The sequence below is a fragment of the Doryrhamphus excisus genome, linkage group LG19, assembly GCF_037039965.1.
Source record: "Doryrhamphus excisus strain RoL-2023G ecotype Guam linkage group LG19, RoL_Dexc_Guam_v1.1, whole genome shotgun sequence".
Taxonomy (NCBI): Eukaryota; Metazoa; Chordata; class Actinopteri; order Syngnathiformes; family Syngnathidae; genus Doryrhamphus; species Doryrhamphus excisus.
In genome coordinates, this window is record NC_136375.1 from 13622030 (window position 1) to 13638745 (window position 16716).

Sequence of the window (16716 nt, forward strand, 5' to 3'; positions counted from 1 at the left end):
GGCCTGAAGGCTTCCACTGAGCTCGTGTGAGTCACCGCTTTGGTTCTGCTGTTCTAAACAGGATTTGAAGAAGATCAGTTAAGCCGTGTGTACTTTTATGTTTGATGTCTCCCACCCAGGGGGGGCTGGGGGGGGGCTAAGTGGGTTAACCTCAACGTAATAACAGAGGTGAGGCTATTTGGCATTGCTACAAAAATATGACTTGTGTTTTTGCTTTCACTTTCACCAGCCCAACTCAGGTGGACGACTTTTTCTTAGAACGCAAAAAGCATTTCTCTCAAATCTGGCAAAGGGTTCGTGAGTTGAGAAAGTGAAAGTGAAAGTTGCTACCGGTGCCGAGTGCGGTCCAACGAGAAGAGAAGCTTCCTTGAATTAGCAGGAGGGCACCAAACATGGACTTTAAAGTTTTCTTCTCCCATAACGGTCCTCATGGCTTCCACCTGACTGCACGGCAAGGAGATCCCACCTGGGATGTTTTCCACACGGCACGGTGGAGGCGGCATCATCACGATCCTTCAAAGGAACAATGGAGCTTCAGATCCACTCTTCACATGTCTGGGCTCATCTTAAACTGGGATCAGGAGTGTAGGCTAGGACTAGGGTAGGCTAGGACTACCCTAGCCTAGGACTAGGGTAGGCATGACTAGGGTAAGCTAGGACTAGGGTAGGCTAGGACTAGGGTAGGCATGACTAGGGTAAGCTAGGACTAGGGTAGGCTCAGACTAGAGTAGGCATGACTAGGGTAACCTAGGACTAGGGTAGGCTCGACTAGGGTAGGCTAGGACTAGGGTAGGCTCAGACTAGAGTAGGCATGACTAGGGTAGGCTAGGACTAGGGTAGGCTCAGACTAGAGTAGGCATGACTAGGGTAGGCTAGGACTAGGGTAGACATGACTAGGGTAAATTAGGACTAGGGTAGGCATGACTAGGGTAGGCTAGGACTAGGGTAGGCATGACTAGGGTAGGCTAGTACTAGGGTAGTCATGACTAGGGTAGGCATGACTAGGGTAGGCTAGGACTAGGGTAGGCATGACTAGGGTAGGCTAGGACTAGGGTAGGCATGACTAGGGTAGTCATGACTAGGGTAGGCATGACTAGGGTAGGCTAGGACTAGGGTAGGCTAGAAGTAGGGTAAGCTAGGACTAGGGTAGGCATGACTAGGGTAAACTAGGACTAGGGTAGGCATGACTAGGGTAGGCTAGGACTAGGGTAGGCATGACTAGGGTAGGCTAGGACTAGGGTAGGCATGACAAGGGTAGGCATGACAAGGGTAGGCTAGGACTAGGGTAGGCATGACTAGGGTAAGCTAGGACTAGGGTAGGCTAGGACTAGGGTAGGCATGACTAGGGTAGGCTAGGACTAGGGTAGGCTAAGACTAGAGTAGGCTAGCTATGACTAGGGTAGGCATGACTAGGGTAGGCTAGGACTAGGGTAGGCTAGGACTGGGGTAGGCATGACTAGGGTAGGGTAGGACTAGGGTAGGCATGACTAGGGTAGACTAGGACTAGGGTAGGCTAGGACTAGGGTAGACTAGACCTAGGGTAGGCTAGGACTAGGGTAGGCATGACTAGGGTAGAGTAGGACTAGGGTAGGCATGACTAGGGTAGACTAGGACTAGGGTAGGCTATGACTAGGGTAGACTAGACCTAGGGTAGGCTAGGACTAGGGTAGGCATGACTAGGGTAGGCATGACTAGGGTAGTCATGACTAGGGTAGGCATGACTAGGGTAGTCATGACTAGGGTAGGCATGACTAGGGTAGGCTAGGACTAGGGTAGGCATGACTAGGATATGCTAGGACTAGGGTAGGCCACTAACTAGTTGTGTAGCCACCATGAAGGCTGCCTTGGCCAACAACCTATTCCTGTGCTGGACAGTCATCCATTGTGACCACGCCCCCCAGGGAAATAAACAGGACAACTCCACACCCACATTCCAAAACTGAAGAAGCCTTTGGGTAGAAAGCGACACCAAACAAGAAGAGTCCGGTCGCCTCGGTTCAACCCGGACTAGGCTTGACCGACTACGACGGTCCTTCTCTTCTTCTACTGCACACCTTTTACATCCAAACTTTTGGATGTACGAGGCGGACCATCCACACCCCCCACGGAAGCGGCGTTCCGGAACCATCTCGGTTGAGCAGTGGAAAGGATTTGGACAGTTTGGATGTTGCACAACGTGATGCGCGCTTTGATTCCGTGCCATGAGAGTAAAGTGTGTCAGATGATACACGCTGTATGATAAATCTTTAATGATCCTTGAGGGGGAATTGGGTCACGACAGTAGCGAGGAGAAAGATAATATAGACTTGATAGGAATAGAACAAACACAACATGGAGGAGATGAGAGGAACTGTACATCTTTGTCATGCTAATTCACCGCACTTTCTCCCACTTGAAAGAATGTTTACAAATGAAACATTTACAAGTCTGCATGTACACGTTCTTCACTCCCGACGCCGGTCGGAGGGCGCAAAAAGCCGCATCGACTAAATGAGTTGCGATGCTCACAGCCAATCAACTCGTAGAGCTCCGGTTGAGCTTCTGTGTAAGCAGCAAATGAACCATAAACTGAAAAAGGAATCCTTCATTGTGTGATCCCTCTTCTGTTGCCAAATATGGATCCTAGCTGTTGTATGATCATTTGGAGACGTATCTACTTGTGTGGGTTCTCTCCGTGTACATTCTAAACCTGTGTATGTTAGGCTAGCTGAATGCTAGCTTGTCTCTCTGTGCCGTGTGATTCTGCTTGTCTTAGAAGACGTTTCGCCGCTCGTCCAAACGTATTCCCAGCCAGGGCCACATAGTGAACCATGAGAGGACGCCATGTTGGAAAGCAACACATACGCTAGGCTAACATATTCTCCTAAATTAACGTAGTGAACGATGAGAGGATGCCATGTTGGAAAGCAACACATACGCTATGCTAACATATTCTCCTAAACTAACGTAGTGAACCATGAGAGGACGCCATGTTGGAAAGCAACACATACACTAGGCTAACATATTCTCCTAAACTAACGTAGTGAACCATGAGAGGACGCCATGTTGGAAAGCAACACATACGCTATGCTAACATATTCTCCTAAACTAACGTAGTGAACCATGAGAGGACACCATGTTGAAAAGCAACAAATACGCTAGGCTAACATAGTCTCCTAAATTAACGTAGTGAACCATGAGAGGACGCCATGTTGGAAAGCAACACATACGCTAGGCTAACATATTCTCCTAAATTAACGTAGTGAACCATGAGAGGACGCCATGTTGGAAAGCAACACATACGCTATGCTAACATATTCTCCTAAACTAACATAGTGAAGAACCATGAGAGGACGCCATGTTGGAAAGCAACACATACGCTATGCTAACATATTCTCCTGAACTATGCTTTATTCTCCTAACACTTCAGCTTTTTTGCTTCTATGAGTGGAGTAGTACCCAACGTGTCTTGTCATGTACAGGTAAGGCCTACGCTCCCGAGTTCTACTACGACACCTACAGCCCCGTTTGGCAGAACCGACCCAGAGTCTACGACTTCAAGCTACAGTGGACTCAGATGAACCCCAGCGCCGTGGACCGCATCGTGGCCTACAGGCTGGGCATCAGACAGGTAGGGACCGCTGGGATTTGTCACTTTCTGCGTGGCAGGTAACTTCTCTCCTCAGTTCCTCGCTTTCATACACGCGGTCCCTCAGAAACCTTCAAAATGGCAGATTTTGTATTTTTTTTTTTTATTGCTTCCGGTGCTTTCCACCTTGAAATAATCCAATAATCTTGGACATTAGTCCGCTTCTTCCAGGCAGGCGCTACACGGACTTGTTTATTTATTTTCTTGTTGTTGCCACAGGGGAAAAGTGTTCTTCCTCCCAAAGATGGCACGCTTGAGCTCGCTTGTTGTATCCGCTTTGACGCCGACAAATTTTTACACCTCAATCCACCGTCTCGCTGTATTCGGGGGCGGGGGCCGGCCTCTGCGGGCGGCCCACAATCACTAAGAAGCTGTCAGAAGCAGTCAAGTATGAGTCCTGTGGCTTTTTTTTTGTATTTTATGAATCGTTCCTGACTTTGTTCTCCATCAGAAGCTCAGTCGGAGCAGGAAGAGGAGGAGACCCCGCGGAGAAAAATGCTAACCACGGCTCACACAGCCTGACAAGCCGGCTGACGGATGGCCCGGTTACATTCCTCTATTTGCCAATCCCCTTTTTTTGGTTCCCTCATTGCCGAATGCTTTGCTGCTTTTTTTTTTTTTTCTTCTTATTTAGCTAACGCAGCAGGCGGGACGCCAGCTTTGTAGATAAAGCCCTTTGCTAGCAGCTGCATTAATACGACAGATTTGCAGGTTAGCGTGAATGTGAGCTGACATCCGGGAGCCAGTTTAGATAAAACAGCACATGCTTCCATGCTAAAAACATCCCAGTTGCTGCTTGGTTTCTTTCACGCCCTCCACTTTTTCTTTCTTTCCGTGAAAAGTCGGCAGCCACACATGCCGTCTTTTTCCTGTTTTAAAGGAAAAGTAGAAGACTACACTTTCTTGGAATGGCATCCATCATCCACAATCCTTGTGTGAGACATGAACACACGTCTTTCTCTTTAAAGATCTCCAAAAAGCACCAGCAAGGTTTTCTATCCATGATGTGAGCATGTAGCATGGATGCTAACATGTCATACTTGGAGTATTTGGGGGGGGGGCTTCCTTCCTGGGGTGCATTGATGTCACATAGCAACATAGAAAAGGAGGCCAAAACAAAAAGCTCCAATATGTAGCGTTACCTTTGGCTAGCGGCCTGAGGCATTGGGAGCTAGCGAGTGCTGAAGCTAGTTGCTAGTAGCTAGCTAGTCGTAGCTAGTCACTAGTAGCTAGCCGCTAGTAGCTAGCCACTAGTAAGTAGCCGCTAATAGCTAGTCGCTAGTAGGTAGCCGCTAGTAGCTAGCTTGCTAGTAGCTAGCTGGCTAGTAACTCGCTGGCTAGTAGCTAGCTGGCTAGTAGCTAGCTCACTAGTAGCTAGCTGGCTAGTAGCTAGCTGGCTAGTAGCTACCTCGCTAGTAGCTCGCTGGCTAGTAACTAGCTGGATAGTAACTAGCTGGCTAGTAACTAGCTGGATAGTAACTAGCTGGCTAGTAACTAGCTGGCTAGTAACTAGCTGGCTAGTAACTAGCTGGCTAGTAACTAGCTGGCTAGTAACTAGCCGCTGTGGTGTGGCTAGGTGTCACTACGCCAGGAAGGTAGTTCTTAGGCATAAGAAGAATAATTCCTAAGAAGAAGAATAACAAAGCCTTGCTGGCTTTTTGTAGGCGGAATAGGTGTGTCCATGCCGTGCATTCATTAGCCGCCTCTTTTCACCTGCTCTTCCATCTTTAGAAGTGAAAGAAGAGAAAGACATGTTTTCATGTCTGACCTAAGGATTGTGGTCGATGGGCAACATTCCAAAGAAAGTGTCCTTTTTCCTTTAAGCCGCTTGCGCTCCGCTCACAGCTCTGCATCGTGTGTCCGCATTTGCGCCAGGATGCACTAATTCGGAAACCTCATTAACATTTAAATGTCTTTCTGCATCCATTTGTTTGGAAAAAGGGAGAACATCACAAGTCCATTTAGTTTAGCCGAGAATTGGTGTTTGGAGCAAATGAATTTCTTTCCACCTTCTTCCCTCGATATGTCAAGCGACTACACGGTGTGAGTCTTATTTGCCTCCTGCCAGGCACAAACCTCCTTCTCCTCCTTCTCCTCCTCCTCCTTTGATTGTTTGCCTTTCTTTGCAACTTAACTAACTTTTCCCCGCTTTGAAGGTGAAAAGTGACATTAGAATGATGTTCTAAGACAGCATGTCCCAATGTATTCCCAGCCAGGGTCGCATAGTGAACCATGAGAGGACGCCATGTTGGAAAGCAACACATACGCTATGCTAACATATTCTCCTAAACTAACGTAGTGAACCATGAGAGGACGCCATGTTGGAAAGCAACACATACACTTTGCTAACATATTCTCCTAAACTAACGTAGTGAATCATGAGAGGACGCCATGTTGGAAAGCAACACATACACTGCTAACATATTCTCCTAAACTAACGTAGTGAACCATGAGAGGACGCCATGTTGGAAAGCAACACATACACTTTGCTAACATATTCTCCTAAACTAACGTAGTGAACCATGAGAGGACGCCATGTTGGAAAGCAACACATACACTTTGCTAACATATTCTCCTAAACTAACGTAGTGAACCATGAGAGGACGCCATGTTGGAAAGCAACACATACACTTTGCTAACATATTCTCCTAAACTAACGTAGTGAACCATGAGAGGACGCCATGTTGGAAAGCAACACATACGCTATGCTATGCTAACATGTTCTCCTAAACTATGCTTTATTTTCCTAATATTGCAACTTTTTTGCAGGCTAATTTGCCCCCCAAAAATTACAATGTAATTTTGATTAGATTTAATAATACTATGACTTTAAAAATTATATCTTTGATAAAATATTTCAACCTTATGCTACTAAAATGATTTCTTTTCTTAATATTTTGACTATTGACTATTTTGATTGTGCTTTTTCCATTTATGCAGTTGGACAACACACTTCCCTACACTACTGTCAGACAGAATAATAACATAATATTGGTTATTATAGCTTCTATACTGCAAATATGACATATTAAAATAGGGGACCATATCTGGAGGGGCATCTTTACAAATGATTGAAGGCTTTTAGGCTGCAGGATAGAAAGCTCTCCTTCATTTTCTTGCACTTTTTCAAATGTGAAGTGACAGATAGTCATGGATTGCCTTGCGTTGTCATGCACGGCCTCACAAGAGACCTGTAGACAGACGGTAGGCGAACGGCGGGATTGGACATGAATCACTAGAACGTATCAGCACACAATGTGTGTCAACAATGTGACAAAAAATGTTGTTTTAGCTGCGACGTCTTCCTCTAAACCTGGCGGGCCGGGTCGGGTCCGAAGGTGCGCGTGGATCGATAGCAGCAACTCTAATTGCATGCAGGCAATCTAGGGTGAAGCAGCCGCCCTCTCTAGCGTCGCGTTTTGCTGTCCCTGGCGCCGCCCCTGCTGCGTATTACTTTCATCAATCCTGTTGTTTTCACCCATAAAGTCTCACGCCGTGCACTCGACACAAAATCAATAGGGCGCGCTGCTTTCCGTGGGGGGAAATGTAGGGAATGAACGTTAATGGGATGTGAACGGAAGCCTTAATTGAGTGCAGGCGCCAGGATTCAGTGATCATTAATATAAATCAAAACAAAGGTGCAAAATCCATACGCCAATATACAGTATATATATTCATACATACACAGTTTGGCGCGATTACCTTGCAGTCATGGAACTACAAGCTCGCTGCAGTTTAAGATGAGGCCATCACGTAAACATCAAATAATACTGTCACCCCCCCTTTGTGGCTCTTAATTGGTTCCGGACCGGACCCTTGGATTTCCACCAAGTAAAATTCAATATCAATAAATGTCATGGTAATAGCACCTAGTTATGTTTACAATCTTGTAAATACACTTTTTAACATGATTAGAGCCCTTCAAGTGTGAAATAACACCCCTATAGCCTTTGCTCTCCTGTTACCCAATATAGTAGACATAAGAAAAAATAAGATATAGCCAAACTGTTTCTGACCTGCTAAATATGCTTTTTAACATGCTTAGAGCCCTCCAGATGTGAAATAACATCCCTATAGTCACCTTTGCACTCCTATTACCCAATATATTACACATAAGCGTATATAAGCTATACGTAGCTAACCTGTTTCTGACTTGCTAAATATGCATTTTAACATTATTAGAGCCCCCGAGACATGAAATAACACCCCTATAGTCACCTTTGCTCTCCTATTACCCAATATATTAGACATAAGAGAAAATAAGATATAGCCAACCTGTTTCTGACTTGCTAAATATGCATTTTAACATTATTAGAGCCCTCTAGATGTGAAATAACACCCCTATAGTCACCTTTGCTCTCCTATTACCCAATATAGTAGACATAAGAGAAAATAAGATAGAGTCAACCTGTTTCTGGCCTGCTAAATATGCTTTTTAACATGATTAGAGCCCTCTCGATGTGAAATAACACCCCTATAGTCACCTTTGCTCTCCTATTACCCAATATAGTAGACATAAGAGAAAATAAGATAGAGCCAACCTGTTTCTGGCTTGCTAAATATGCTTTTTTAACATGATTAGAGCCCTCCAGATGTGACATAACACCCCTATAGTCACCTTTACACTCCTATTACCCAATATATTAGACATAAGCGTAAATAAGATATAGTTAACCTGTTTCTGACCTACTGAATATGCATTTTAACATTATTAGAGCCTTCTAGACATGAAATAACACCCCTATAGTCACGTTTGCATTATTTATTTGGAAAGTCATGAATAGGATTTTTATACTAACGTATAGACTAACGTATACAAACGTATTCCATTTTGCAACATTATCATTATCATTGATCACGGTGGGCTGGAAGCAATTAACCGCTCTTAACGAGGGACTGTATTGTAATGGCGGCTTCACAGCGTAGTCGCCAACGCACTGTACAACTTAATATGAGGAGAATCAAAGGGAAGACTTTACAAATGCAGCAACAAACACGCTGCAATGAAACTGCAGGGAGAGTGAAGTTGAAGTGGATCAATGTTGCTCATTTCGGAGGATGACATTCCGGTTATTGAATTATGAACTAGGCAAAGTTTTTGCTCTAAAAGCCAACACAGCAGGAAAAACAACAAAAGAAACAGTTTGAAAAAGCAATAACCGCTTATGAATAAAATAAGAGCCAAAGTTTCTGTTGTCACGGATGCCGTAGAATGGTAGCTGGATCACCTGGGAAGGTTGCAGCCCACTTTGTAGCGCTGTTTGCCTTTCTTGGTTTGGGACTTAGCACAGTTGTACAGAATCTAGGCTGTGCTTCCACCAACTTCCCCACACGCATTGCTCCTTTTTTCCCAATGACGACGTAGCGGGCTAACTAACAAACGCATCAAGTCAAATTTATAGTCGTTATTCCTGATCACACTTCATTGCTTCCCACCGTGACAGACCATTCAATGGTAAGAAATGGAATATTCTTCTACTTGGAGCATAGAAAACCTGTTTGTCTTTATGAGTACAGTTTTTAACATTATTAGAGAAGAAATAGCACCCCTATAGTCACATTTACCCTCTTGTTGTCCTTTGTTTACACCACATTGCAACTCTTGTGCTGCTAGCGAGCTAACCATTCATTCATTTTCTATTGCTTATCCTCACAAGGGTCGCAGGGGTGCTGGAGCCTATCCCAGCTGTCTTCGGGCAAGAGGCGGGGTACGCCAGCCTATCACAGGGCACATACAGACTCACATTCATACCTATGGACAATTTGGAGTGGCTAATTAACCTAGCATGTTTTTGGAATGTGGGAGGAAACCGGAGTAATCGGAGAAAACCCACGCATGCATGGGGAGAACATGCAAACTAAGTACAATTTTTAACATTATTAGAGAAAAAATAGCACCCCTATAGTCACATTTACGCTCCTGTTGTCCTTTGTTTACACCACATTGCAACTCTTGTGCTGCTAGCGAGCTAACCATTCATTCATTCATTTTCTACTGCTTATCCTCACGAGGGTCGCGGGGGTGCTGGAGCCTATCTGAGCTGTCTTCGGGTACGCCAGCCAATCACAGGGCACATATAGACAAACAACCATTCACACTCACATTCATACCTATGGACAATTTGGAGTCGCTAATTAACCTAGCATGTTTTTGGAATGTGGGAGGAAACCGGAGTACCCGGAGAAAACCCACGCATGCACGGGGAGAACATGCAAACTCCACACAGAGATGGCCGAGGGTGGAATTGAACCCGCTTCTGCTAGCTGTGAGGTCTGCGCGCTAACCATATGACCGCCGTGCAGCCCGCGAGCTAACCACCGAGCCTGAAATGTATTTCTTCTAAACTTAACTTTTTTTTTTATTCAAAATGTACCACTTCCACACGGGATTGGAGGAAAGCGCTTGTTTATTCTATAATGTGGGACATGCCATGGAAGCTAATGTGTTGTGTCATGACTGCCACCTGGTGACCACAATACGCCACATCGCTCGTATTTCCATGCCTTCGGACTAATGATGCTAGTCGTAGCTAGTAATAATAATACTGATGTGCTAGTAGTCACAACATGAAGTATCATATCATATGGAGAAAAGATATTGTTATTAAGATACAATGGCGTGGGGCCTCTTGGTTGTCCTATGTAGTCAAACTAGATCCATCCTACCAAGTTATTGAGCATGAAGTGATGAGGCCTGAAACGAGCCAATGCCCTTTGGTCCCCGACTGTGGCTCCTCCCAATTCTCACCCTGAGCCCTTCTCCATGAAAGGAAATGAAAATGACGAGAAAAGGCGTCTTAGCAGGGAAGCCGCATACGGAGTCCCCAAGAGATGAAGTCAAAGTGTCCCCGTGATGGAGGGCGTTAGTTTGCAATCTGCCAGCCAATTTACGCTCCAACTGCCAAGCCAGCATCGAGGATGCGAGAGAGCAATCTTCTGCGGGATACCTTGTCCTTAGAGACTGCACGAGGCGTTCCGGCATCCCCCTAGGGAGCTACTTCACATCAAGGGGAGTCTGCTGAGGTGGTTTGGGCATCTGAATAATATGATGCTGGCGCTCATCTGGCCCGGGGAGATGGTGGGTTCCTTTGGGAGCAGCTGCAGTGCGGAGGAAAAGGACGCCTGGGTCAACTTCCGCTATTTTGGATCAGCTGCAGAGAGTGCCTGTTATCTTTGGCCCGGCGTGCCAGCCTTCTCATCGTTGTTTCTTTGTTTTGCCGCATTACGTTTAGAAACCCTCAACCTTTGCAGGGTGAGCGGCCTGCATTGTTGCGGTGGGAACAAAACCACATACCACAAAGGCTGCTAACGATAACCTTTACAGACTACAAACGTATACCATCTCTACTTAGATGGCGGCGTGGAAGTCTCGCATGTCGCCTACGATCAACTCATCAGCGTCATCAGCATCATGATTCAGTGGTGATACTGTCTGATGCCGCCTTTATTGCGATTAATGGCTGCCACACCCGACCAGGGTCGGACCAGTAGGATTCCTTGCATGGTATATTTTCTACTTAGGGCATATAAAACCTGCTTACCAGCTTCTTAATGCGTTTTTAGAGACCTCTAGACACCAAATAACAACCCCATAGTCACCTTTACACTCCTATTCCCCAGTACAGTAGATGTAATAAGAGAGAATGGCATGCATTCGTCATGGAAAACCTGTTTATGACTTAAATACATCTTTTTAATATTAGAGCCCTATAAACATGAAATAACACCCCTATAGTCACATTTATAGTTCCTATTACTCGATCTAGTAGACATAATAACAGAGAATAACACATTTTACACATAGAAAACCTGTTTATGACCTTCTAAATACAGATTTTTAATATTATTAGAAATCTTTAGATATGAAATAACAACCCTATAGTGACCTTTACACGAGTAAACATAATAAGAGAAAACAACACATAATTGGCCATTGTTTATAACCTTCTAAATACAACTTTTTAATATTATTAGAGATCTTTCGAGATAGACATGAAATAACACCCCTATAGTCACATTTATAGTTCCTATTACTCGATCTAGTAGACATAATAACAGAGAATAACACATTTTACACATGGAAAACCTGTTTATGACCTTCTAAATATGGATTTTTAATATTATTAGAGATCTTTAGATATGAAATAACAACCCTATAGTGACCTTTACACTAGTAAACATAATAAGAGAAAATAACACATAATTGGCCATTGTTTATAACCTTCTAAATACAACTTTTTAATATTATTAAAGATCTTTCGAGATAGACATGAAATAACACCCCTATAGTCACATTTATAGTTCCTATTACTCGATCTAGTAGACATAATAACAGAGATTAACACATTTTACACATAGAAAACCTGTTTATGACCTTCTAAATACGGATTTTTAATATTATTAGAGATCTTTAGATATGAAATAACAACCCTATAGTGACCTTTACACTAGTAAACATAATAATAGAAAATAACACATAATTGGCCATTGTTTATAACCTTCTAAATACAACTTTTTAATATTATTAGAGATCTTTAGATATGAAATAACAACCCTATAGTGACCTTTACACTAGTAAACATAATAAGAGAAAATAACACATAATTGGCCATTGTTTATAACCTTCTAAATACAACTTTTTAATATTATTAGAGATCTTTAGATATGAAATAACAACCCTATAGTGACCTTTACACTAGTAAACATAATAAGAGAAAATAACACATAATTGGCCATTGTTTATAACCGTCTACATACAACTTTTTAATATTATTAGAGATGTTTAGATATGAAATAACAACCCTATAGTGACCTTCACATTAGTAAACATAATAAGAGAAAATAACACATAATTGGCCATTGTTTATAACCTTCTACATACATTCATTCATTCATTCATTTTCTACCGCTTTTCCTCACGAGGGTCGCGGGGGGTGCTGGAGCCTATCCCAGCTGTCTTCGGGCGCCTTCTACATACAACTTTTTAATATTATTAGAGATGTTTAGATATGAAATAACAACCCTATAGTGACCTTCACACCAGTAAACATAATAAGAGAAAATATCACATAATTGGCCTGTTTATGGCCTTCTATATACGGCTTTATAACATTATTAGGGATCTTTGGATATTAAAAATAACAGGTAGCCGGGTACATTTTATCCTTGAGGGTCACTTTTAAAGGGGCGGCTCCTGCATTTCAAAAGCAGACCATAGGAACGTTCATGGCCTCCTCCGTCCTGGCAGCCAAGGAGTCCCTTCTAGAGACTAGGAAATAGTCTTTGTGTGTGTGTGGGGGGGGGGGGGGGGGGGCAATACAAATGAAGTCATTACTTAGAGTCTGGATTTAGTTCCAAGTAGCGAGTTACGCAACACAATTAGAAGTGAAAAAGGCCAACCGCCCTGGACTTTGATCCCAGGTACCAAAACATGGCTTTAAGCTCTATGATGGGCAAAGTAAGCCATCACTGGATTGATTAGACGCCTGCTGATCCGCTCCTAATGTCAGCAGACATGAACACGTCTGCCTAGTAAAGATATGAAAGGTCCAAAGAGGAGCAGCACATTGCCTCCATCCAACACTTCTTCTTCTTCTGTCTCTCATTGTTTCTTGATGATGTGATTTTCCTAAAATTGCAACTTTTTCTATGGTTAGGAAATCCTTTTTTTCCCAATATTTCCACTGTATTCTTATGAAAACTCCCTTTTCCCCATCATAGTCTAACTTTTCTCCCAACCTGATATTTCCAATATAATCAGCCGAATTAGAAAACCATCCTTGCTGCCGGGCCAAAGCCGACTTTGAGCGAATTCAAAGACTGCCAGCCACTTTGAAAGCAAACACGGCTAATGAGCAAGCGAGCTGTCAACAGCTCACAGAGGGAAAATTGTTTTAGTTGTGAAGCATTTAATGTGGCACATCCTACAAATGCGTATAGACGAGGTTAATTGGCAGATGAGAGGGAACATCCGTCCTTGGAAGCTGAAAGGGGGTGCATGCATATTTGCTCTGCTTGTACGCGCGCACCGTATAGGAACGTTTCCTTTTGTTATCTTCTTCTCATTGGCCTCGCTTTACCGTTTCAGTGAAGACAATGGGACATTGAAGGACATCATGGACAGCTTTGGGTTCCATCCTTCACACTTCAGTGGGAGGGGGCAGCAAGTCCAAGACCAAAGAGTTGTAATGTTGTGGAAAAACAGACAATGTTCCAACAATAAAGTCCAAATATTTAGTCCAGGGGTCTCAAACTCAATTTACCTGGGGGCCACTGGAGCTAGGGTCTGGGCAAGGCTGGGCCGCATCAGGTTTTCCAAAAAAAAAAAAAAATGCATTTATTAAAAACAGAAAAATATTCAAACTTTTTCAGTGCTTTGGTTCCGATTTTCTACAAGAAAAGCTCTGATAAAACATTCCACTGTTCTCAAATATCTTATTTTTTATTTTTCTGCACAAAATAAGATGAAAAATAAATAAACAAATCAAGAATAAAGAAAATCAATCAATCAGTAATAAATAAATATAATAATAATAATAAAACAGCAAATAATAAAAACATAAGAAACCACATATAGTTGGTGGGTAGACAAATAATTTTTTTCAGATTAAAATGAACAAAGCATTATTAGAGCCCTGTAGACATGACAAAACACGACTATAGTCACATTTATACTCTTTTTATTTACAACATATTGCGCAACTGCAGGGTCTTGAGACACATGCTAACTCGCAAACTGGAGAGCTAGCGACCTAAACGGTAGCCTTCAAGTTATTTCCTTTAAACTTAAATAGCCAAAAAATTACCACTTCCACACGGATAGGGAGGATAACTATTAACAGTTATTTAACCTTTAACATGAACATGAATCAAACGTAATAATTTTTTCTGGGTACATGATACCATACAGCATCCATATCAAACATTAAACTTTCATAACAAGGCGGGGGCCTCAAACTAGTGTCCTGCGGGCCACATTTGGCCCGCGGGCCGCGTGTTTGAGACCCCTGATTTAGGGGAATGAAAAGAAGAAGTTGGAATAGTTGCAAAAGACATAAACAGAAAAAAACATCTGTAATTTTATGAGAATAAAGTCCAAATACAAAGAGTCACAATTTTAGTCGAAGAAAAAGAGTCATGAACAGTCTTGAATATTAGAGGAACATTTTTTTGTTTTAATTTAAAATGTATTTTTTTGTGAAATGAGGTTGGGAATAATAATTATAATAATAATAAAAATAAACTACCGGAAAAACATCCATGGGTTATTGTGTGGCGCTCCTTAGGGCTCTACAGGAGTCCACAAGTCAATACAAAGGCCCACAATCAGCATAATGAGCCCCCTTTAAGATAATAGTTGAAATGAATAATGTGTAGCACCTGTTAGCATGTCTTCATGAGTTGATGTTTATGTGGGACGTGGGAAAGCCTGTGGACCGCCATGGCCTACGTGAAGACGCTAAGTTGAGGTGGTGTCTTCGTCCACAGATGGGACAGCAGCGTTGGTGGGAGCAGGAGATCCCCGTGGATGGAAGCATCAACAAAGGCCAACTCATGACTCACAACCTGACCGAGCTCATCAAGCCCGAGTCTTATGAGGTGCGCCTGACGCCCATCACGCGCTTCGGCGAGGGCGACTCCACGGTGCGGATCATCACGTACAGCGGTGAGTATGTGGAAGGCGACACGGCATCACGTGACCTGCACGTGCAAAGCAGCAAAACATGACAAGGCGTTGCTGATGCGCAGGCGCTGCTGATGTGCAGGCGCTGCTGATGCGCAGGCGCTGCTGATGCGCCGGCGCTGTCTATGCGCAGGCGCTTCCGATGCGCAGGCACTGCTGATGCGCAGGCGCTGCTGATGCGCAGGCGCTGCTGATGCGCAGGCGCTGTCGGGTCATTAAAAGAATTAGAAGCGCACGTCTATGGCGTCAGTCATCGTGAGACGGCAGCTGGAAATCAGCTCGCTTTGCTTCTTTGCCCGCCTGAGCCAAATGAATGTTGACGGAGCGACTCATCCCGTCTCGTCCGTGACCTTTATTGGCTGAGTCGGGTCTGGTTTCTTTGCATGACAGGTCAGAAGCACTTGAACGCACCGCCTGAGTCAAGCATTTAGTTTGGGTCAAAGGAGCGAGCGGATCAGCCTCCACTCCAGTCTGCCTTCATTCAAAGCGCTCGCAAAAACCTCCCGTCACGTTCTCCCGTCTACGCGCGCTACTCTCTCTCTCGCTCTCTCTGGGTTGTCACACAAAAACACACGCAATGTCATTTCAGTACTGCTCTTCCATGTTTGCTTGACATTTGCAAGAAAGACACACTCTTTTTCCACAAAGATCCTTTATATGACAGAAACATTAAAAAAAACTTCCTGCAAGTCCAAAGATCCTCCATATGACAGAGGTCCTCTGCAGTTTTTAAGGACATGTTGTAAAAACATGAGCCAAAGATCCTCTATATGACAACAGCGATCTGTTTTTGAGGACCTACCTCAAAACACACAAGTCAAAGATCCTTTATATGACAGAAACATAAAAAAAAACTTCCTGCAAGTCCAAAGATCCAATATGACAGAGGTACTCTGTAGTTTTTAAGGACATGTTGTAAAAACATGAGCCAAAGATCCTCTATATGACAACAGCGATCTGTTTTTGAGGACCTACCTCAAAACACACAAGTCAAAGATCCTTTATATGACAGAAACATTAAAAAAAACTTCCTGCAAGTCCAAAGATCCTCCATATGACAGAGGTACTCTGTAGTTTTTAAGGACATGTTGTAAAAACATGAGCCAAAGATCCTCTATATGACAACAGCGATCTGTTTTTGAGGACCTACCTCAAAAACACAAGTCAAAGATCCTTTATATGACAGGAACATTAAAAAAAAAAACTTCCTGCAAGTCCAAAGATCCTCCATATGACAGAGGTACTCTGCAGTTTTTAAGGACATGTTGTAAAAACATGAGCCAAAGATCCTCTATATGACAACAGCGATCTGTTTTTGAGGACCTACCTCAAAACACACAAGTCAAAGATCCTTTATATGACAGGAACATTAAAAAAAACTTCCTGCAAGTCCAAAGATCCAATA

General features: G+C 43.4%; 1 protein-coding gene across 4 annotated transcripts in view; it reads left to right on the forward strand.

Annotated features, from left to right (window-relative positions):
• The window catches only part of LOC131107463 (MAM domain-containing glycosylphosphatidylinositol anchor protein 2), a 165416-nt gene that overhangs the window by 127343 nt on the left and 21357 nt on the right, over positions 1-16716 (forward strand). For all 4 annotated transcript variants that reach the window (XM_058057536.2, XM_058057538.2, XM_058057535.2 and 1 more), the window contains exons 12-13: positions 3462-3610; positions 15116-15293. In XM_058057536.2, coding sequence (XP_057913519.2) covers positions 3462-3610; positions 15116-15293 — 327 coding nt within the window. The remainder of the gene's footprint in view (positions 1-3461; positions 3611-15115; positions 15294-16716) is intronic.